Source organism: Chamaea fasciata, unplaced genomic scaffold (assembly GCF_029207755.1).
Source record: "Chamaea fasciata isolate MVZ Bird 193981 ecotype frontalis unplaced genomic scaffold, bChaFas1.0.hap1 SCAF_13, whole genome shotgun sequence".
NCBI lineage: Eukaryota > Metazoa > Chordata > Aves > Passeriformes > Sylviidae > Chamaea > Chamaea fasciata.
The window spans coordinates 9,098,088-9,120,559 of record NW_027094098.1 but is presented as its reverse complement, the minus strand read 5'-3'; the positions used below and the strand labels follow the sequence as shown (position 1 = coordinate 9,120,559).

Here is a 22,472-nt window from a genome sequence, read left to right as displayed (position 1 = left end):
AGAGTAGAAAATACGAAATTCACTTGTATCACCAGGATAGTTGTTACCCCAGAGACTTGAGAGGGTCCCATTTTACCTGCCTGCACTATTGATCTTGTGCTTCTCTGTCAATTGCTAACAACCTTGTTAATCAATCTGAGTGTATATTTAACTGGCATCATTCATCTGCTTCAAGCTGTTGCTATTTTCTTACTTCAGATTTAACTGCCAGTAAAAAAATTATAAATATTAAGTATGTATCATCTAAAATGTAGCCTCTTTATTTCTAATAGCAATAACTCAGGTGTTTTTTCATATACAAATTTAACTCTAGAGGACTCCGTGTAAGTCCTTCAATATATTTTAGAACACGCCAAAGAACAGATTTGTCCCTGCGGGTCCCCATCCTTTATTTCTGAAAGCATGAAGGTTTCTTTGGCCCTTTCCTCTTGCCCTCAGCCCAGGGCGCGGTGTTCACTCCGCCGGTGTGATGGAAGCCCGCGGGGAAGGCAGGTCCCGTCCCAGCCGTGCCCTCTGTGTGGGCTCCGGTGGTACCAGCACATTTCTTCTCCGACGAGCGCGGCCATGGGCCCGCCCGCCGCGCACAGGGCCCGGCCTCGGCCTCGGCCTCGGCCGCCCAACATGGCGGGCGGCCCCCGCGGTCACGTGGGGCCGGCGCGGGTGACGTCAGGGCCCCGTGAGCGGAAGTTGTCGGGGAGGCGGAAGCGAGCGCGGGAGGTGGCGGGGCCCATTAAAGCCGACGAGGCGGGCGGGGGTCGCAGCGATCGGGTCGGGCCGCGGCGGCAGCACCAGGTGAGCTCGGCGGGCCTCGCCTGCTGCTGGCGGGGATGGGGGGCGGCCTCGTCCCGGGCGGGGAGCCGCCGGCGGCCCCTCCCCGGTGCCGGGGGGCCCGCGGCGGGAAGGCGGCGCTGTCTCGGTGCTCCGGGCCGGCTCTGCACTGGGGCCCGGCTCGTTTGCCCGCCCCGAGGCGGGCCCGGGCGGCCGCGCTGCTGGCCCGGCTCCCTGGCTCCGGGCCCGGCGCTGCCCTCGGTACAGAACAGGGGGGTCTCCCCGGGAAGGGCTCCTCCCCGAGGACCTTTCCCGGGATGCGCCTTTTGCCGGGCCTTTGTGGAGCCTCCTGTGCCGAGAGGCCGGTGGAGGCCCGAGTTGTGCCTCCCGGGGAGGGAGCGCTTTGTCTGTGCGTGTGGAGCTGCTGGAGCTCCTCGCGGAGCCTGAGGAGGCCTTCGGGGTGGCTGATGGCCGAACAGGGGCCGGGGCGCTGAGGTCGGGACGGTGAAGCGCTGCTCTGGGGGTCGGCGGGGATCGCTCTTGACATGAACCGGGAGCAATTAATCCGACCAGAGAGGCGGCCGAGGAGACTGGCAGTTATTGCGAAAGTGGCTGGCGGTGTGTGTAAAGCCTGGGTCAGCTCTGAGAACTATTAGAGTAGATGTTAGAAGTGCTTTTGTCTCTGAGTGTATAATAAGGTAAATTAAGTGATAGATGCGTTATTAGTTTCCATATATAGAGAGAGACTAATAAATATGGAAATGCCTGTTGGTTGTACTTAAGACAGTTGCACTCCCTGTAAATAGAGGGATTATTTTAGTACTAAAAAGGCTGTCTTAATCTGAAGTAGGGTAGGTAACCTCGACATCAAAATGAGTATGTCTCACTTAGTAATTCTGGGCCTTTTGTTCTCAAAGCTGGAAATTTCAACATTATCTCCTGGAAAGGTACAAATGTTTGCTGATAAGCAGAGCTGGTATGATCTGTGTGGATGAGGTTTTTATGTGTAAACTGAGAGCACGTGATAGAATGAAGATCCTCCAACTGTAAGCAAGCTGTTCTTTGTTTGACACTTGCCAGCATGGAACCTTTAAAGCTGTCAGTACTTGTCACTGGCTGGCCAGCTCTGGCCTGTGCCCAGCCGTTTGTGTATCTGTGTGGGAATTTCATCTGGGGAACTGGAGAATTCTCTTTTTAGGGGACTGGTACATAAGTAGCTATGCCACAGTGTTTGGCTGGCTGTGGCTTGTAGGCCGTGGTGGTACCAGTGGCATGTGAATTGCAGCTGCAGCCCGGCTGTGGTTCCAGTAGAACCAGGCTGCTGGAGTCAGTGTACCCTGCTCTCTCAGGAGCTGAATTTGAGGTTAAAGTGGGTGGAGTAATTTGAATATTCTATGTTGAATAACCAAGGTTTCGTTGCTGTACTTACCCAGGAAGAACAAGTATACTTGTCTTTCCCCCTCTCCCTTGTGACTCCCAACAGCTGACTGAACACATGACTTGCCCTCCATGCACTAATGAGTGGACCCACCATGACTGCCTGGCCTTAGTCCTCAGAAATAAAGCAGTTCTAATACTGTTAACTTTCAAGCACGGCCTTTTTTGGTTGTTTGGTTTTGTTTTGTTTTGTTGTTTTTTCTTTACTCTGTGCTATTATGTTAATACCCTAGATGAGGCTAATCTGACCCGTTAATGAGGAAGACTTTTGAAATCTGATAGCCATTTCTTGCTCTCCCAATCTGTAGTGTGAAGTATAGCTGAGAAGATGGAAGGGAGTAGCTGTGCTAAACATTCTTCTTCCCTGTGATGTCATGCAGTGGTCCCTGTCCTCAAACTGAAATACCCTGATAACAGCTCAGCATGGCAGCACAGAATATTCCGAGCTGGAAGGGACACACAAGGATAATAGAAGTTTAATTCCTGGCCCTGTACAGGACACCCCCACATGTGCCTAAGAGTGTTCAAGTGCTCTTGAGCTCTGGCAGGCTTGGGGCTAAGGCCACTTCTCTGGGGAGCCTGTTCCAGTGCCCAGCCACCCTTTGGGTAAAGAACTTTTTCCCTATATCCAACCTGAAGCTGCTCTGACAAAGTGTCATGCTGTTCTTGTGGTCCTGTCACTGGTTGTGACTATGAAGAGGTGGGGAACAGGACACCCTGAGTTGTGCCCTCAGGGTGACAAGAATTTAAATAATTGTGTTGCAGAGTCTGCACTATAGGCATCCTGGCCCTCCTGCTGAAGCCAGGGAATCAAACTCTTGGAGGAGCACAGATGTTACAACATTGATAAATCCTTAACTGAAAGTGTAAAATGTACAAACTCTGCTCTGAAGTGACCTGGGGAAGATAAGACTTTGCTTAGTTTGCTAATCAAAATGAAGGCTTGTGATCAGGAGGGTTACCAGATTTATTTTCTGCAGCACCTTCTTAAAGCCTGTGTTTTAAGATATTTGTGTTGGAAGATTGTGAGAATTACCTGTTGGAGCAAATCTCTGGCGAAGCTTGTCCTTGAGGAAACATGACAGTTACCATCAAACTGTCTATGCAAAACCATAAATAGCTCTGTCTCTAACATGTATGGGATTTTGGTCTCACTTCTGTGTTAAAATGAGACTACTTTATGCAGAACTTAACATTTGGCTATAAACAAAATTGCCTGTGCTTGATTAGGATGTGTTTTTAAATGCTGCGTTGTGAGAGAGGATTTGCAGGTACCTGTCTTGAAAATAAGGGCTATGAAATAGGGCACTTGGATGTTTGCATTCTCTGAAACTGGTGGATTTGTGGTCACAGGTACTTATTGTTGCATATCCCTGCCTTTAGAATACAGTGATTTTGTTAGTAACTGAAGTAAATTGAACCTTTGTGAAGCAAGTACAGAACCCTCACCTTGCATGTGTCCAGTGTTTCCTTATGTCTTCTGGACTTCTCCTTGGCTGTGACCTGACCTGCTCTCAAGTCCCTGTTACCTGGGTCTGATGGACCTAAGATTCTCTTGCAGAGCTGTAGAGTAATTTAAAGATTGTTGCTTCCGTAGAAGAGAGTCCAGCTAAAACCTTACCTAAATGCTGAAGTTGGTTGGGCACTAACATGTGCTGCTTGTCTGACACCAGTCTTGCATCCTTCAGATGCTTCATTCTTGCACAGCTTTGTCTTGATAATTGCAGTTTAATTGCCTGATGAGTTACAGTTGAGTTGGCTTCCCTCTGCAGCTTCCTAAAATGATCTTTTGTAGTTGCTGTGTAACAGTCTGCCTTCAGATATAGCTGTGGCCACAGATTGTGAGGATAAAAATGTCAGTATCTGCAGCATCAATCCAAACACGAGCTGTGCATCTCAAAACTGAATTCGGTATGGATAATTAATTGAATGACAATAGTTAATATACCGTGCTTATTTCTGCAGTGAGGGGCTTGATTGAAGGTCGCATTTCTCTTTAAATGCACCTTGAATAAAGCTTGCAAATGAGCGTCCAAGGTCAGGAGCTGCACGTGTGCTGCTCAGAAATAGCAGGCGATGGAGGGATACCCCTGTGTCACTTGGTTCCCCTCTGGCTCCCGGTGTGCTTGTTGCTTTTGCTCTCTGTTGGTGGGGATGCAGTTCTCAATCCCAGCGTGCTGCTGCATTTTGTGCTGGCAGAGCTCTGCCCTGGTGATGTCATCGTTGCTGTCAGCGCTGCTCCTTCGAGGCTGCTCCTCCTCTCCTCCGGTGCCAGCAGCCAGCACTCTGTCTGTGGGGGAAGCTTTGTCAACACTGCTGTTGCTACCTCATGGTCAATGACCCTGAGAAGGGAAGAAAGCTCATCAAGGCCACTGAAATGTGTTGATTTGCAGCTTATCTCAAATAGCCTTGACTTCTTTTGCCAGGAAACCGGGTATTGAGGCCATGACTGTCTTCATAGGGCAGTGAAGCTTCAGGATGGGGTGTGCTGTTTGAGATAGGATTGAAGTGTAAACCTGCGGCACTGATTTCTATCCCTGTGATTTAAGGGCACTTGATATAGTGAGTGATTTGCTTTTTCTACTGCATAACCACTTTAAATGACAATTTGAGGTGACTAATTGTGTCTAACTGTACTTGGATGAGTTTCAAGCAGAAACTGTTAAATGAAATTTAGTGCATCTTAATGTCAGTTAAAAAACCCTGTATTTTTCTTGAGTCTGTCCTGTATACTGTAACTTTGGCCACTTGAGAGATAAGGTGGACTAGTGAAGTGGTGGACAAAAGTGGAGGCCAGCAACTGGAGCTGCCTTCAGAGCCGACCTGCCTGGAGTACCTGGACCTTGGTTACTGGGGCGACCAGTTTATCTAACAAGTCTGTGCTGAGCCCTTGAACTCTTTCCAGCTGGATGCAGAATCATCTTCAAAGTAACCTGTCTGGTGCTTGTCTCCCTCAAGTAGGCTGAGTCACTCAGCTCCCAGACATGGGCAAAGATATCTGGAGTCCAAACTGGCACAGTGGTGACATTGTCTCGAGCATGAGCAGAGAGAAGGTTTTAGCTGAGATATACCTAGGCTTGACCCTTCCCCTCTGCCTAACAAGAAGCCAATTGCGCACAGAGGTCTCTTAACCTCACCATGCAAGTGGGGTGTTTATTGGACCTTTGTGGAGCTTCATCAAGAGAACAGGTGAAGTGGTAAAGTATTGATGTAGGATCTATGCAAGAGGTATGAGGGTAGGAGGTATGAGTGTGAAACTGAGTATCCACAGTACAGATTCCTTGTTAGTCACTGACTCAGCTGTCATGGCAAGCTACCTGTTGCACTCCCATCCTGGTACTGAAATACTTGTCCCTCCTGCTCTGCAAACCACATTAGCATAGTAAGAGGTATTGAGTGTTTGTAGGATCAAGAGTTCTGCTCGCAGATCAAGGTGTAGTTCTTAGATTACAACCTGTCCCTGCAGAAAGCTTCCTCTCTGGAAGACTCATTACTGACAACAGGACCTCCTGGAAGGAGGAGTAATGCTTTTGCCATTAGTGTTGATCTGGTGCTTCTGTACATCTGCTGTTCTGCTAATAGGCTGTCCCATCATTACTTGTCCTTTCTCCTCTATCAAGCTTCTTATGCTGTAGGAGGCACAATATTCACTCTCTGATCTGAGTATCAGGTATAAGTTACAGCCTCTGGCAGACCTCCTCAGGGCTGTCATTTGGCTTGGTCAAAGTCTCCTTTTAGTCTCTTGTTTCCTGCCCAGCCTCTAGGAACTCTGGCAGCCAGGAGTGGATAAACAAAGCTTGTTTACCACTGACAAGGTCTAAGATCTGTATTTTGCTTACCGCTGCAGAAGTTATCTATTTGTGTTTCTGAAACTGAAAACATGACAGGAATGTGTGAAAACTTAAACTGTAATCAAAACTAGAAATTAATCTGAGCACTTAAAAAATACTGTCACATGTGGTAACTATCTAACAACTCAACTGTTTGTTAGTGGCCTGGCTAACTTAGAATGTTTTGAATTGGACAGCCTTATCTTCTGGACACATAGATTAAGACCCAGCTGCCTCTGGCACTGTGTTTGTTTTACAGAAAGCATAAAGGGAATTGTGTCTCAGGGTATGGCCTGGTGTGAGAACTGTGCCAGGCTCTTGATATTCATGTCAGGGTTACTAAAACTGTTGGGTGGCTCCACTGGCTGGGTGTGTAAGTGCTAAAATGCTGACAGAGGCCACTGTATAAACTGGGCTGTATGAGCACTGTATCTGTGTTCCATTTAGCTCAAGATTCATTTTACTGATTGGAAAGCTGTCCACCAAGGAGGCCGTCGTGGTAGTGGCATCATGGAAACTGTGCTGGTGTAGCTGCAGTGCTTTGCGTAGGCAAGGCCCTTAGTCAAGACACGTGGCTTGTTGCCTAGTGTCTCCCAGCAGCCAGCTATGTGCTCAACTCTCCTCCCACATCCTGAGATTGTCTCCCCCAGGGCAGAATAGGGGAAGTTAAGCTTGCTCTGATAAAGGGGGAGGGGTGTTAAAGCAAGCATGCCTCTTCTTGTAGCAGCTACATCGTTGGTGGAAATGTGCTGGGAGCTACCTGAAATCCTGTAGGATTTGACGGGGGAACTGCTTCTTCCTGGAAGGTAGGGGCACAGCAATACTGATTCTTGAATGACATGCCATTCTTGACATGATTCGAGCCTCCAAGAGAAGGGTAGCAGAAGATCTTGAGACACCTGCTATGAGTCTGTTAGGGTATGTCTGCCCAATCCTGAGAGGATATTTTGTGGTGTAAGGGCCATTTAGCTGCTGGAGGAATCAGTGGACTAAAACTTCATGACTAGAAACATCTAGCTTTCAGTGAAACTACTGCGTTTGGCTTTCTTGTAAAGATGTCTTCCTATAAGCTGAAGACTTCTACTTCAGCAGCCCTGACTTTCTTTCTGGGAATCCTGGTCTTACTATAGTGTGTAGCCTTAGCTTCAAAAGGATCTTCCTGGACTCCTCTCCTGCCACAGCTGCAGTCTCTCATACCTGCTACCCACTGTGGAGATGATGGGAATCATCCTCAGGTTGTCGAGGTGCAAAATGATTCACCCAAGCTGGCTGCCCAGCATAGCTGGCTGCATCCCTGGTGGCATTTCCTTCACTCCCTTCCTTCCATTGCTTTGGCTTAGTGTGATTATCACCTGGAAGATCCTACATGTGCTCCTGTGATGTTAGGCTTAGCAGCAGTCTGGGCAAAGTACTGTTCCTGTAGACAGCAAAAAATGTCCTCCAGACCTTTCACACTGCTCCTAAGCACACTGTTGGTCTGATTGAACATGGAGAAACATCTGCTGTGGTACTGTAAGCAAAAGCATTTTCATGGTTGTTTTGCTCCCACTTGCAAACCATGTAGTCATATTAACATGTCTTGTCAGAAGATGGTGGCTGTTGTGATATCTAAACCAGTAGAAATCAGAGATCAGTTTTTGGCATTGGGGGGGGGGTCTAGTCCTAAGTAGTTTGGACTTTCTAGGGTAATTTATTATGGCAGCTTTACAGCCAAAAACTTGTTCAGTTCCACAGCTAGTATTTAAACTTTGTGCAGCATAAAACAACTCTCATCTGCCAGGAGGTGTAACAGGCCTGTGAATCAGTGAGGCAGAAATGCCAAGAGGTATAACAGGCCCGTGAATCAGTGAGGCTTGGACTGAAGAGCTTGGCTTTGAGAACTTGGGCTTTGAGCCTAACTGATCATATGCATCAGTGCCTCTCAGGAATGCAGCACTCTCCAAATCTCAGCCCCAAGGGAGCCACAGCTGAGCTGAGACCTCAGGCAGGGCAGACCCCTTCTCATGTGCAAGTCCTGTGATTTCATTGCAGACATGGCTCCTACCAGTGGCATTGCTTCTGCCTTCCCTGTGTTGTCTGGACTCTGGTATGACTCCTTTCAGTGAGCTCTGAGTCCTTGCCCACATCAGGGATGTGTGATAGGGCCTTCACCTGAGGACTGAGGGGATGTCTGAGGCAACCAAAAACCTTACTACCACTGACAGGAATGTCTTACCCAGCACAGGCTCTGGAGCTTCTTTGATCACACCAAGAATCTATTATGCTCAAAACTGTTCCAAAGCTTCTGTTTCCCAGCTGGGTTTTCTGTCTGTTTCTCCAAGCTGCATGTTGCCCCATCATTCTCTTCCTTTAGCACTGAACTGTCTTAAGAACATGTTACCCATGAACAGGACACAGCAGAATATTTGTGTAGGCCTGGTGTCAGCTTCATCTGGGAGCTACTTCAGACCATGTCAGCTGCCTTTTAGCACTGTGTCACACCAGTTTGGTGCCCACATTGAAGCAGACGATGACCAGAACTTGAAGCCATGTGACTGAGCTGCTGTTGCTGGTTCCTAAGCTTCACTCAGTTTTAGAGCAGCTGCTCCAGCATTGGAGGCTGCAACTCCACCCTCAAAAGGAGGTGAAAACTTACTGCAAACAGCTGTAGTCTAAAAAGCTAATTCCTCTGGGATGCTGAACCACGTTCCAAGATTTGATTTTGATTTGAGCCATGTCAGTGTGCTAGCAGGCATCTAAAACTCTAGGCTGTTCTTCAAGAAGGTGAAGCTTTTGGCATAGGACTCTCAGATGGGGAGATATACTGGACATACACCTGACAGCTTGCAATATAATGTTTTACACAAGGTATTGAAAGTTAAGTTGTAGCTGAGGCTTCCAGCTCCATGAACAGAGGTAATTTCTGTCTCACAGGGCAGTCTGGGAAAGGTACCAACTGGACAGAAGCCTGCTCTTGGTGGAGCAGTAAGCAGCAGGCAGCTGAGCTGTTCCTCCTGAGGAGGGAATGAGGAGCTGTGCTTGAGCTTTTGGCTGGGTACCAGCAGGAGGGAATATATTGGTTAGAGCAGCAACATAAATGTGCTGGGAAGAAGGAGGTGGAAATCAGTTTTGAGATGCTCCTGATAGAACAGCCGATAGTGTACCCTTCCAGTGGAGCTGTCACAGGAATATCTTGCCAGCTGCTTTTGGTGTGGGCTGCACTTGAACTGACTGCTGCTTTGTGTTGCCTCTGCAAGGCCTGAAGGCACCTTGGATTGTGTGGACCATAGGAGCCCATTGCTGTCAAAAACAACCTGTTTACAGGGAGCAGCTCTTGCAAGTTGTCAGCCCAAATGACAAGATGTTCCTGATTTCCTTTTTAGACACAGCATGTGTCCCCACTAAATGTGAGGCTTTTCTGGATGGTATTTTCCAGTGAGCTGGGGAAGCTGAGTCCTGTCATGGGAGTGGAAGAGTACTGTCCTGCTTGTGCAGCCTTTGTAAGTGCAAGACTCAACCTGCTGTTACAACTTCCTATGCTTCTGTAGTAGTCCTCAGTGTGAGGATGCTGCATACGCATTCCACCCGTAGAGCACCCCGGTTTGGTATGAAGGCTCTGTAGCACTCAAAAATATCCAAGGCAGATGTATTTCTAGTTTATTCCTTGAAGGCAACTTAGCATCTCTTAAGCCATGTTGATACAAAATTAATAGCCCCTGCTGATTGTCTTGTGGCTACTGCTGTGCTTTTGCCCAACTGAAAAGGCAGGACTTCTGTCCTCCTTGGGGGCTATTGTGTCACTCTTGGGAGAATGCAAGTGGCATGTTAAATGTTGGTGTCTCTTGGTCTCAAATTTGTGTTGAACTGTTCAGGCAGTCACTTGTAGCTTTGCATTGACTGACATCTTGTTAGCAATGTCTGTCTGAGGGGCTGGTGGGAACCAATCTGTTGTTGAATTGTAACTGGTAAAGCTTGTTCAGCTCCATCTGGGGCTCTGCTGCAGTTGGGGTTGGAGGCTTCAATACAAAGGGTATCTGGTCTGCTCAGACGGTCTGCAACCAGGAACTGTGACTCTGGTTAACTAATGGCAGTAACAGGCTATGCCTTTCCTCAGGATGAGGCCTTGCTTTTTCAGAGTAGCTGAAAAATTGGAGCAAATTCATGTATCTACTCAAAGGTTTAGCTAAAGCATGATAAAGTACAATGTAACCATCCAGCAGGTGGTATCTGTCAGGCTGTTTGGTGTGCTTGGTCCACTGAAAACAGGACAGATGTTCAGCGACCATCTCATTTCAGTGGCTGAAGATCTAAGCAGACATAAGCCCTTGAGATGCCAAATGTGCTAGGGAACTTGCTACTTTTGAGAGGGAACTGGTTCAATCTGACTGAGCTAGTCCTGAATCATATTTCTAGCTTCAGTTTCCTTGAAGAAATGCCGAACCCGGTGAGGGAGGGAGGAGGGAATAAAAATAGCTCTCTGTAGTACAGAGACATCCATGCAAGAGAACAGTGAGTAGAGGTGCTGTTTCTGTGTCAAAAGTGCAGTTAGCTGCTTTTTGGGACACTTTTCCTGCATTTCAGGACAGAAGATTCTTCCAGAACACAAGGGTAGCTTTTGTCTGGTCACTGTGGTGAGTATGCTGCTGTATGTGGTAGCCTCTAATGGAGACTTGATCTGTCCACATCAGCTTGTTTATGGTGGGTGTTTTTGCTAAAGATCCTGTGGTGTAGTGGAAAGTGGAAGCTCTGCTCATCAGCCAGAGCACCTAGAACAGAGCTGCAGTGCTTCAGGTTCAAATACACCTTTTTGCAGGATACCTTCTTACTCCTGTGCTGCTTGCAGGGACAGGGAGCAAAACCAGGCATCTATAACTCTGAGTTTAGCTCTGCTCGATGCCTGCTGCCCTACCACTTCATTCCTTGGTGTGGCGGTAAATATTTCTGGTAGCGGACAGAAGGGAAGATGTACTGTCCAACATCCTCACTTCAGCACCAAGCTGGTTTCCAGTGGAAGGTGCAAGTGGCAGGCTGATAGCGGTCGTAACAGGGAACTCCTGGTCAAACATTCCAGCCTCTATAGACACATTAGGATTGTGACTCCAACTGTTCAATAGCAAAGCTGAAACAGTAAAGACTGCTCAGCAGCTTCCAGAGTGGTATGGCTATGCTGCTGCTTAGGGAGCCTTGTCTTCCTAAGGTGAGATTCCCCTAGGGCTGGATGCTTTCATGCTAAAACTGTCCATGAACCACTTAGAATATTCCTTTTGTGAGGCCTGCTTCTGTTAAAGCATAGCTAATCTGAGGTCTGGTGAGCCATCAGTGCAAGCTGCTACTGTTCCTTGCTTATACCAACCCAGTTAATATTAAAATGCCTACTTTGTGACTTGACACGTGAACATCTCTAAGGAATTTGTAACCCTCCATTTCTGCTTTGAGTTAAAGCAGCTATCTTAATATAGCAGGGAAAGGACAGTTGTAATGTACTCTGAAGCAAGAAGGGAAACCTAATTAGACTTGGCATAGGCTTTATTTGCTCTTGCATCTGAGCTGTAGTGCTATGAAGCTTCATAGGATGGGTTTTGACTCTTTCTTTCAGGTCAGTGAAAGCCAGTGACACTTGCAGGTTGGGTGTTAGGGACTTCTCCCCTTGCAGCTCCTGCAGGTGAGTGTTAAAGGCAGCAATAACAGTATTGTGGGAGAGTGTGTTGTACCAGTTAGTTTCCTGAGCGTCAGCTTATCATTAATGGCTTGTTTGCTTAGAGAATAGCATTAAAAATGGAATGAAAGATCTCTTCTCCTGTATTAGAGGCAGCTGTGTCATTTCTTTGGCACCAGTTAATCCAGGAGGAGGAATGATGGTGATTGATCTCTTGCCTGATGTGGAGTGTCTGGTGGCTCTTGAGCAGGGCTGGTTGGGTGTGCTGCTGTGAACTGTGCTCTGAGCAGTCATGCAGATGACCTCACAAAATCAAAAAGATTTCATGCAGTGTAAAACAGAGCTGAGTCTTGGATCAAGTCTTAACTAACAAGTTTTTCTTTGTGATGCCTCTGAAAAAGGAAGTGTTTATTCGTAAGTGCTCCTGGGACTGGACACAAGCCCCATGTGAGCTCTCACACTGCCATCTGAAGGGCGTGTGCCTCAACAGGGTGCTGCTCTGGAGTAATTGTGTCAAATACCATAAGGCAAGACATGCTGCATTATATAGTGCAAAATAGTCTTAGTGCTGAGTCAGTGGGACTCCAGCCTATCTCAACTCAGCCATTTTCTGCAGGACCTGAAGGTGTGTTTCCTTGTTGTACTGGGCAAGGAATTACTCTGAAGTGTTGGTCTGTTTATGCCTGCAATGATATTAAAGAGGGCTTGGCCCATCAACTGACTGGGCTTCAAGGCAGCATCAGTCAAGCCTGGTGGGACAAGGGTGTGAGACAAGGCAGTGTCCACTGCTAGTCCCTGGCAGGGCTGGAGTTCCTCACTGTCCATCGCCCACACCAAATAGGAATCTGTGGCAGCCTCTCCTGTGCTATGGCTCACATCCGTTGCATCACCTGGGGTGGAAGCTGAGTGTCTCAGCTGCCTGGTGTTGATGGGGCAGTGACAGCCCTTCACTCTGCTGGGTAGCCTGTCAGCTATGACAAGAAGTCAGTGTCAGCTCTGACTCAGCCTGACTTCCTGTGTCTGCAGGTGACTGCTCAGCTGAGGTACTTCTAAGGTAATGAATCTTGACAGAGCAGTTTTCCCTCCCCTCATAGTGGCACTTCAGGCTATGTTGAACTTGGGAGATAAGCATCCAATGTGATTTAGTGTTGCAATTTAGGGCCCTGCAAATCCCTCCCTAAGCATGAGAAATAATGCCAGCTTGTCCAAAGCTGCTTCGAATACCAGGAGGCAGTGAGCTGCAGCAGCAAGTGATACTGGAAACACTCTGAGGAAAATAGAAGCAGTTCCCAGAAGCATGCTGGGTTCTGGCACAGCCACTTCTGGGTGAGTTGTTTTCCTCTGTCCTGAGGAAATCAGGTGACTTGCGCTGGACCTGAACCTATGCAGATGTTTTTCATGACAGTTCAGTGTACACAGCTGTCTTTAAGCTGTTTTAAAGCTCTGTTCACTTGCTTCTTGCTCCATCTGGGCTGCTTGTGCTGCACAAGTCTCTGGCTTGGCTGGCAAAAGTCACTTGTTATGTGTTTGCGAACACAGGAGATGCAGGCTTGAAGGAGCTCCTGTGGTCTGTTCTCCCCATGGATATTGTGGATCCTGGCAAGAGCAGGAACAGAGCTAAATGTTGGTGTTGTTGACAACTTTCGACTGGCTTTATCTTTGTGAGCATAGCTGGGCTGTCAGTTGGATCAGTGAACAATGCAGTCCACTGGAAAAGAGAGGTGTTGGCAGTTGGAGAAACTGTCCTCCACATGCTCTTTGGCATCTGTGAACACCAATCTAAGCGTGTCATGAGCCCTGTGGGTGACCTGTCACTGCTGCTCATTCCACAGCCCCTGGCTGTTATGTCCTTAGCACTGAGTCCTGTTAGATGTATCTCAAGGATCTCGTGAAGTTATGCATGAAAAAAAAAACAGAAGGGCCAAAGCCCAGCTAGAACTTAATGTGGCTACTGCTGGAAAAGACAATAAAAATGTTTTTATACCTTAGCAACAAAAGGAGAGCTAAGGGGAGTCCCCATCCTTAATTGGATGTGGAGGGAAACATAGTGATAAAGGATGAGGAAAAGGCCTGCTACATGACTTAGACACACACTCCAGACTCTGTGGCTGTGTGGGTGGGCACTGAGGGAACAGGTGGAAGTGCTTCCTGAGCCCCTTTCAATCCAGCAGTTGTGGCTCCCTTGGGAGGTCCCAGTGGGCTGGAAGTTAGCAAATGAAATGTCCATCTACAAGAAGGGTAAGAAGGAGCATCTGCGAAAGGCCTGTTAGTCTGACCTTGGTGCCTGAGAAGGTTATGGAGCAGAGATCTTGAATGCCATCACACAACATGTACAGGACAACTGGGGATCAGGCCCAGTGAGCATGGGTTTAGGAAAGACAGGTTCTTCTTGACCAACCTTGTCTCCTATGACAAAGTACCCTCTTAATGTATCAGTGAAAGGTTGTGGATGTGGTCTGTCTGGATTTTAGTACAGCCTTTGACACTATTTCTCACACCATTTCTCTTGGAGGAGCTGGCTGCTCATGGCTTAGACAAGTGCTCTGTTTTCTGGGTAAAAATCTGTCTGGATGACTGGGCCCAGACAGTGGTGGGGAATGGAGTTACATCCAGCTGGCAGCCGGTCACCAGTGCTGTTCCCCTGGGATCAGTACTAGGGCCAGTCTTGTTTAATGTCTTTATCAATGCTCTGGGTTAGGGGATCAAGGGCACTCTCAGTAAATTTGCAGATGACTCCAAGTTAGATGGGAGTGTTGATCTGCTTGCAGGGTAGGAGGGCTCTGCAGAGGGATCTGGACAGGCTGGATCAATGGGCCAAGGCCTGTGGTTTGAGGTTCAACAAGGTAAAGGTAGATCCTGCCTTTGGGTCACAACCCCTGCATCTCCAGGCTGGGGGCAGAGTGGCTGGAAAGCTGCTGCCAGGAAAAGATCTGGGGGTGCTGGTTGACAGTGGCTGAACATGAGCCCAGGTGTGCCCGGGTGGCCAAGAAGGCCGGTGGCATGCTGGCTGTGTCAGCAATAGTGTGGCCAGCAGGACCAGGGCAGGGATTGTCCCCCTGTACTGGGCACTGTTGAGGCCGCAGCTCAAATCCTGGGTTCAGTGTTGGGCCCCTCACTACACAAAAGACATTGAGGTGCTGGAGTGTGTCCAGAGAAGGGCAACGGAGCTGGGGAAGGGACTGGAGCACGAGTCTCCTTGGGAGTAGCTGGGGGTGTTTAGCCTGGTGAGGAGGCTCGGGGGGACCTTGTGGCTCTACAACACCTGAAACAAAGATATAGCCAGATGGGGGTTGGACTCTTCTCCCAGGTAACAAGTGACAAGATGAGGAAACAGCCCCAAGTTATGCCAGGGAGGTTTAGATTGGCTATTAAGGAAATTTTCTTCACTAAAAGCACTGTCCAACACTGGAATGGGCTGCCAAGGTCGGTGGTGGAATCACCACCCCTGGGGGTGTTCAAAAGCTGTGTAGTTGTGGCACTGAGGGACCACTGAGTTAGTGGTGGCTTGGCAGTACCGGGCTAATGGTTGGACCCATTGGATGATCCTAGTGGCCTTTCCCAACCTAAACAACCCTGTGACTGAGGTGGGTGCAGTCCATAAAGGTGTAGCTGTAGGTGCATCACTACAGTAGCTGCAGGGGTGCTCCTTCAGCTTCTGCAGCATTCACTGGCAGCAGAGGCTAAAGCGCTTCATGTCTTCTAACCCTCAAAGCTTGAGATGATTAAGATCTTTTGCAACTGTACTGCTTCTAGTGAGAGGCTTTTACAGCTTGAAGCCTCCTGTAGTAGTGGGGTGAAATGGATGTAGTTATCTAGCAAATTAGGCTGTTGTTTATCCCAGGAAGCACACAGGATCAAGCTGCTTGGAAGACATAAGTCCCTGTTGTAGAAGCAAAGGCCTTCTTAGCTGTGAAAATCAGGAATAACTTCTGAAGAGTATGAGTTATTTGCCGTAATGAATGTGGTATAGCAGGATGGGAATTTTAGGCTACCAAGCCCCATGTGTAAGGGCTAAGGCCTGTTGTCAAGGGTCTTTGAAGTCAAGTAGCACAGCTGTAGCCATCTTGCGGCTCCTCTTGCTGGACTGAACCTGCAGGGCTCCTTCAGGAAAGCCAAGAAGTCCTTGTGTTGTGGAGCAGGTCACTGCCAAAGCAGGGTCTGTGATCTGATCCAGAATATGAGTGGCTGGCCCATTCCAGAGGTGTGGAGAAGGGCCTCATGGCAGGAAGGATGTGCTCAGTCACTGGCAAGACCTTGTACTTGTTCTCACCATGCTGAAGTATATCCAGAAGTGTATCTAGGCTTGCTGCAGCTGATGAACTTGTAACTGCCTCACTGCTCTGAAGGAGACTGGGGAGCAAATAAGTGTGGAACTCTCAAGTTCAGCTCTCTTGCTAATTGGATGGACCATTAGTGGCCAGTTTAGAGCCTCCTACCTATGAAGTTTTTCAGTTGCAGGATGCAACTGAGCAAACAAGCCATGGAGTAGATCACCATCAGTAGGCTGAACGTTGAGGTTTATCACTGTAACCTTATTACACCAAAGCTGAGGTGACAGTCAGCTTCCTGTGCCCTCAGAGAAGCCACAGTCTGGTAGCGGTTTGCTTTGTAATTCAGCTGCCCTGTGTGGCTGTTGCAGCTGCTTCAACCCCTGCATGTTCTTGGGATTTGGTTCTTTCAGAAAACACAGCTCTAGAGAAAGCTACCACTTCTCCAAGCTCATGATGGAAGAAATGCTGTGGGGTTTTTCTTTTTTTTTTTTTTTTTTTCCTGGGAAACTACTGAGCAGCACAAAAAAGCTTGAGTGTGATATTAGGGACGTGCCTGTTTACTCCTCACTGTGTAGCATGTGTAAGAATTATTAGTCTGTGTTGGGAACTGGTATGATTTACTGCACTACCTCAAGTCAAGGGAGATGGCTTGGGGTAGTATATCTACCAAATGGCCTGGAAATAGGATCCAGAAGGGTCTTGGTACAGTGGATGGCAAGTGCTCGGCTCATCTGCCTTTTGGTGTTAAATTGCTGCTACTGGTCTGACATGGCCCAGCCTGTGCAGTGGGCAGATGCATGGTCAGTGCTGAGTGTAGTCATGAATTGGAGTCTGGTTTTAGGAGTGCTTGGCTCCTTGCTGGGAGTCAGGTTTCTCAGACTCCGAGTTTGCTGCTTGCTTTCTTGGAGGAATGACATACTAATGGTTTGTGATGGGATTGTTTTTCCTTTCTAGTGTGAAAGATGACTTCTAGGAAGAAAGTGTTACTGAAAGTCATCATCCTGGGAGACTCTGGGTAAGTGGAAGAGCCTTTAAGCTGCTAATCTGTGTCTGGTTAGAGCAGTGCTCTTGACTAGTGGGAGCCTGGATGCACTGTAAGATATCAGCAGTGCTGGGAGGAGAGGTTTTACAGCCTCACAGGTCTAAGAACTCTTCACCACCCTCTGTCTTGAATGTGTCCCTGCAGTTTAGTATCTTGAGGGCCTGCCACAATATTAAATGGGGAAAAATGTGGTGGGCAGACCACTGGAGTAGCAGAGTGGAATAGCCTTCTGCAAGGAGAGAACATGTGTTGTTGGAATGAGTATTTCACTTTAAAAAAAAAAATAAAATAAAACCCCAAACCACCAGTAAGCATTCTTAGGTCCCTTCCTAAAATTCTGTCTCTGTTGGAGACATAGTCCGTACTGAGCCATCTGCTTTGCCTCTCTGGGCTAGCTGGAGCTTGCCCCTTGGAGTGAAAGGCTTTGCTCTGTGCTCTCAGCGAGGAGTCTGCTCCGTTGTCAGAGGTTATTTGCTCTGCAGGCTGTAACCTGATTCCCGTGACATAAGGTTTATTTATACCGCTGTACCCAGCAAACTGTTGTTCAGGGAGTGTTTCTCAGCCACACAGAAGGGCATTTGAGCCTCTAAGCTTGCTCTCAGGAGGATCTTCACCTCTGGGTGCCTAGCATATGTGTTTGTGAGCTGTTGCCATCTGAGATTGTCTGTTTTTCCACCTCCTCATTCTGCAGAGGGTGAAGATTACTTTTTGTGATGGGTTTCTTTGAAGCACTTCATCTTCCAAAATTGCCTTCATGGTCATGATGTGATACCTGTTCCTTACCAAGGATCAGATTAGTGATGGGGAAGTGATGTTTCTTAGGATGTAATCCTTTGGATCCTTGGGTAGCCAATGCTCTTACTCAGCTAGTGCCTCAGCATCCCTTGGTGTTCAAGCGCCTTCTTGCAGAGGTGGGTGCTTTTACCCTTGCTGTAAAGCCAGGAGGTTATGGGCAGGGAAGAGCACTGGAATGTTCTCTTCAGGGTGATTAACTCAAACATTGTTGTAGAAACAGCCCACCAAGTCTCTTTCTTTCTTTTTTTTTTTTTTTTTTTTTTTTTTTTTTTTTTTTTTTTTTGTCCCTGTGCAGGGTGGGAAAGACATCACTCATGAACCAGTATGTGAATAAGAAATTCAGTAACCAGTACAAGGCTACGATAGGCGCAGACTTCCTGACAAAAGAGGTGATGGTGGATGACAGGCTAGTGACAATGCAGGTAAGGAGGTACTCTGCTCCCTGCTGCAAGGGGTGCCATCACCCCACTTGTGTGGGAGCATCTGCTCTGATGTAGCCCAGACTGGTGTAGGGGTCAGTGTACTGGGTGTGAATCTTGTTTGCACTATACTTCCGGGCTTCTCTACAAATTTTTCCATGGGCTAAACAAAGGAATGCAAAGATTAATCTGGGTTCAGCTAATAGCAGTGTTGCTAGGCCCTGTTTAAAAAACTAGATTTGGTATTGTCAAGTAAACTAGATCTTGTTAGAAAGATTAACTTCATTAAAGTTCAACTGGAAAGGGCTGGGAAAGGACTCCCTAGATCAACCATTCGTGTCACCCCAAGCCATGTGGGTGTAGTGTTAACCTGCCAGCCTGCTAGTGTCTCTGGTATCTGAAGCTTTCATCTCTCCATGGTAAAATTGACTGTAAGGCAGAAAAAGCTGCAGCCATCAGAGGAGTGTCTGGACTCTGTTGGTATCCAGGTACATCCAAGCACTGCAGGCAGGTCACCTGCTGACCCTAATACCCAAGTCCTGCTTGCCCAGGACAAGGGATATGTTGCTGGCTGAGGCTATACACAAAAAGGGTCAACTATCTTTAGAAGATGTTTCTGGCACTTAATGCTTAGTGCCTACAGAAATCCCCAAGCCTTCAGGTGCTGCTATCTGCCTAGCTGGGGTCTATATATGCCTGGTGGGAAGTTTTGGAATAATGCCCTAATTGCAGACTGACTCTATCAGAGTAGAGCTGGCTTATCTGCCCTGTCTTTTGCTCCAGATATGGGATACAGCAGGCCAGGAACGGTTTCAGTCTCTGGGAGTTGCCTTCTACAGAGGAGCAGATTGCTGTGTGCTGGTTTTTGATGTCACGGCTCCCAACACGTTCAAAACCCTAGACAGCTGGAGGGACGAATTCCTCATTCAGGCCAGTCCAAGGGATCCTGAAAATTTTCCTTTTGTTGTGCTGGGAAACAAGATTGACCTAGAAAACAGACAAGTGAGTACTGCAACTTACTAACCTCCTCTTATGAAATTGCTGGAGTGGGGGACCTTGTAGAAACACAGGAGGGTTACCTGAGAAGTGGGAGTGGGAGGTGCCTGAGAGTGGCTCAGATGTTGTCTGCCACCTGAGAAGGGCTTCTCATTCCTGGAGAGGTCAGAGCCCTGTGCGCAGCATGCTCCTGCCCACTGGTGGAAGGATTGCAGCAGCTTCCTGAGCAGGTGCAAGTAGAGGAGCTGCTTCTCCTCCCACAGATGTGCTGAACAGTTCCTATGGGAGCAAGCCAGTGCTCTGTGATCTCATTGCCCTTGGGCATGGTCCTCCTTACCCTGCGGCTGGGTTTGTCAGGTGGTGGGAGGTGGTCTCCTGTGTTCTGTTTCAAGGCTGCAGCTTTGATGAGGTCAGAGCTGCTCAGGTTGGATATGAGGGATCTCTGGCTTTGCCATGAAATAAAACCCCTCCCTGCATAGCAGAAGGTAGTGATGCTGCTGTCTGTTCACCCAGGTCACCACAAAACGGGCACAAGCCTGGTGCTACAGTAAAAACAACATCCCCTATTTTGAAACCAGTGCCAAGGAGGCCATTAATGTGGAACAAGCTTTCCAAACGATTGCACGAAATGCACTTAAACAGGTAGGAAGGGGGCCAGTGTGCATCCCTGTGCCTGTGCTGTGGGCAGCCTGGGGCTCACCCCCAGCCTTCCCCAGCTCCTTGCATGCTCGGAGCTGTCTGCAGAGCCGTGCCATTAACTCATTCTCTCCCACTAGGAAACCGAAGTGGAACTTTACAATGAATTCCCCGAACCCATCAAACTAGACAAGACTGACCGAGCGAAGGCTTCTGCGGAGAGCTGCAGCTGCTGAGGGGAGAGGGAGGGGTTGAGCACAGTCCTTCACAAATGAATATCACACTTAGGCCTTCAAACACACAGCCCCTCTTCTGTGTTTAAAATGAAATTACAAAAAAAAAAAAAATTGCATCTCCAGCTGCCAAAATCCACTCTTCTCTCATGAGCATCTGAGTCCTGCACTTCAGAGCTCACGTCCCCACACCATCCACATCACACTTCTTGGTAACAGACCTTTCTCTTAGTTTAAAATGGAAACTCTTATGTATGTTTGGAACTGAATCTAATTCCAGGTGTCCAATGGAGAGAAACTGTTTACAGGTAATCTGTGTAACAAGTTACATACATTTTTAACTGTCTGGTGTTTTCCCCTGTGAAGGCTGCAACTGGAAAGGCTGATTACCCATAGTTCATTGCAAGCTCAGCACTCAGTCCGACTAGGTTGAGTTTTGTATGTATCTCTGTTAATGCTTGTTACTTTTAACTAATCAGATCTTTTTACAGTATCCATGTATTATGTAATGCTTCTTTAGGAAAAATCTTATAGTACATGTTAATATATGCAACCAATTAAAAATGTACAAATTAGTGTAAAATTCCTGAATTACATGTTCAAGTACTGAAACACAGGTTGTGTAGAAAGTGAGGAGGACACTTGTGACCTGCGGTGTGCTAGCAACACAGAGTCCAGATAGAGGCAGTATTCTGTACAGTAGAGATGAACTATGTAAGCCTTCTTGTTTTGAGGCCAAAAAGGCTTCATCTTCTGGAAAAATCTGTCTGGCTTCCTTGTATTTAAATTCTCAGATTTGCATAACAGCATTGATATGCACACTGGATTATTGGATTTAAAATTAAATACAGCTATGAAATGACCTCATTTGTTCACCTCCCCTACTGCTTAACTCCTGACATCCTGGAGCGAGCATGAGGAGCCAGAGCTGAGGTGTCCCTGTGGCTCTTTGTGCTGTGGAAGCAGCTCCTTTCCCACTTGGGGTGTGGTAGCTGTTTCTTGATGAATGACCTGGACTATGAATCTTCCCTTTCTTCTTACTGACTGCTAATCTGGATGTTTGGTATGGAAAAACTTGGCAATCTAGTCCCTTTCCTCTCTTCCTTTCTTCCTGGTATTTGTTCTTGCGTTTGTAGCTTGCTTAAATGGAGCCCTTCTACCTGTTTTCCAGAGGTCTACATTCTAGTACGTAGGCTGAGCTCTTATGTAAAGAAACAAACATGATGCCAATAAACTTAACAAGAACAAACCTTCTTGTTTACTCCTGTTTCTGACTCTTTTTTTTTTCTCTCCACTAACATGCTTTCATTCCTCTGTCTAGTCACCATTCCAGAAAGCCAGTGCCTGCTATCAAGGACATTTGTGCTTCTTCCTTACTATGAAGTTTGTGCCTTCCAGCTTGGTTTTTGATTGGGGTGAGCCAACCGTGCTTGCCTGGCTGGGGCACTGCTAGAGAGTTCTCTGGAAGCTGATTGCAGGGGAAGGAATAATGCTGGATCAGATCCCTAAGTGAGCATAGTCCTTCAGCCCTGTTCTGGGTGTATGTCCTGGCCAGCCTTTGTGTTCTGGGCCAGGCTGTTAAAGCTCTTGCTGCCCTCCCCTTCGAGGGGTTGTGTGAGCAGAGCAGGCTCAGCCCTTCCTGTTCACCAGCAAGGCTGGTCTGGGGTTCCTTGCTGTGAGTTGAGGCCCTTTCTATGGTCCAGACTAGTCAAAGTTAAGCCTTTAATTTCTGTGTGGGTATGACCCTCTGCTTGCACTCACTAAGGCTGAACAGACACAACTGTACCCAGAGGAAGATGGAAAACAGAATTTAGTGAAATGAGGGCAGTTATTTCAAGAGCTTTCTAACAGTTTTTGTGCTCCATATCCTATTTTATGATGCTATCCCATCACACTTTTCTCACTTGACTGGGCTTTTGCTGTCCACATCAATCTCAAATAACTGCACTAGCAGTGTGTCCTGGTATGACCACTTTTCTATCTGCATCCTTTTTGAAAGACTTTGACCTTCTGCTCATCTCCATTTAAAGTGCTGCTCTGCACTTGTTTTCTATGCACACAGCTGGAATGTGGAGAAAGCCAAGCTGGAGGTGGGAGGAAAAATAACCCTGATGTTTTTGGGGAAAGGGGGTGGTCTGAACTTTGCAGCCCTCTGCCTGCTTTCTTCTTGGGTGGTGGAGCTGAGGCTGCAAGGGCTGTGGCTGAGCTGTCAAGTGACCTGTGTTTAATGTCTTTCCAGTCAGATAAACTGGCAATAACCCAAGGCAGAGGGAGAGTGCTCCAGATGGGGTAGGACAGCTGTGGGACTCCTTGCCACAGGACGCTATGGATGGGTCTTGGTTTGGAAAGACAGGTATCTGCCAGGGAAAAGCTGGAGTTTCCCTTGGAATGGAGAATCTAAACCACACAC

General features: G+C 47.7%; 1 protein-coding gene across 2 annotated transcripts; it reads left to right on the top strand.

Moving 5' to 3' along the window:
- Nucleotides 1-691: 691 nt before the first annotated feature.
- On the top strand, nucleotides 692-21,324 carry RAB7A (RAB7A, member RAS oncogene family). 2 transcript variants are annotated; one of them, XM_066195237.1, is made up of 6 exons: nucleotides 692-792; nucleotides 16,896-16,956; nucleotides 18,074-18,200; nucleotides 18,981-19,199; nucleotides 19,707-19,835; nucleotides 19,970-21,324. In XM_066195237.1, the coding sequence occupies exons 2-6, from the start codon at nucleotides 16,904-16,906 to the stop codon at nucleotides 20,063-20,065; spliced, it is 624 nt and encodes a 207-aa protein (XP_066051334.1). In that variant the 5' UTR covers nucleotides 692-792; nucleotides 16,896-16,903; the 3' UTR covers nucleotides 20,066-21,324. The 2 variants fall into 2 exon arrangements, with proteins under 2 accessions (XP_066051334.1, XP_066051335.1); XM_066195238.1 differs by lacking the exon at nucleotides 692-792 and adding an exon at nucleotides 6,768-6,841.
- Nucleotides 21,325-22,472: the final 1,148 nt, after the last annotated feature.

Bases quoted from the DNA above. Each gene is read 5' to 3' on its own strand.
- RAB7A (XM_066195237.1), top strand. From the start codon at position 16,904: ATGACTTCTAGGAAGAAAGTGTTACTGAAAGTCATCATCCTGGGAGAC. The intron at 16,957-18,073 runs GTAAGTGGAAGA...GTCCCTGTGCAG, and splicing joins ATCATCCTGGGAGACTCTGG to GGTGGGAAAGACATCACTCA. The intron at 18,201-18,980 runs GTAAGGAGGTAC...CTTTTGCTCCAG, and splicing joins ACAGGCTAGTGACAATGCAG to ATATGGGATACAGCAGGCCA.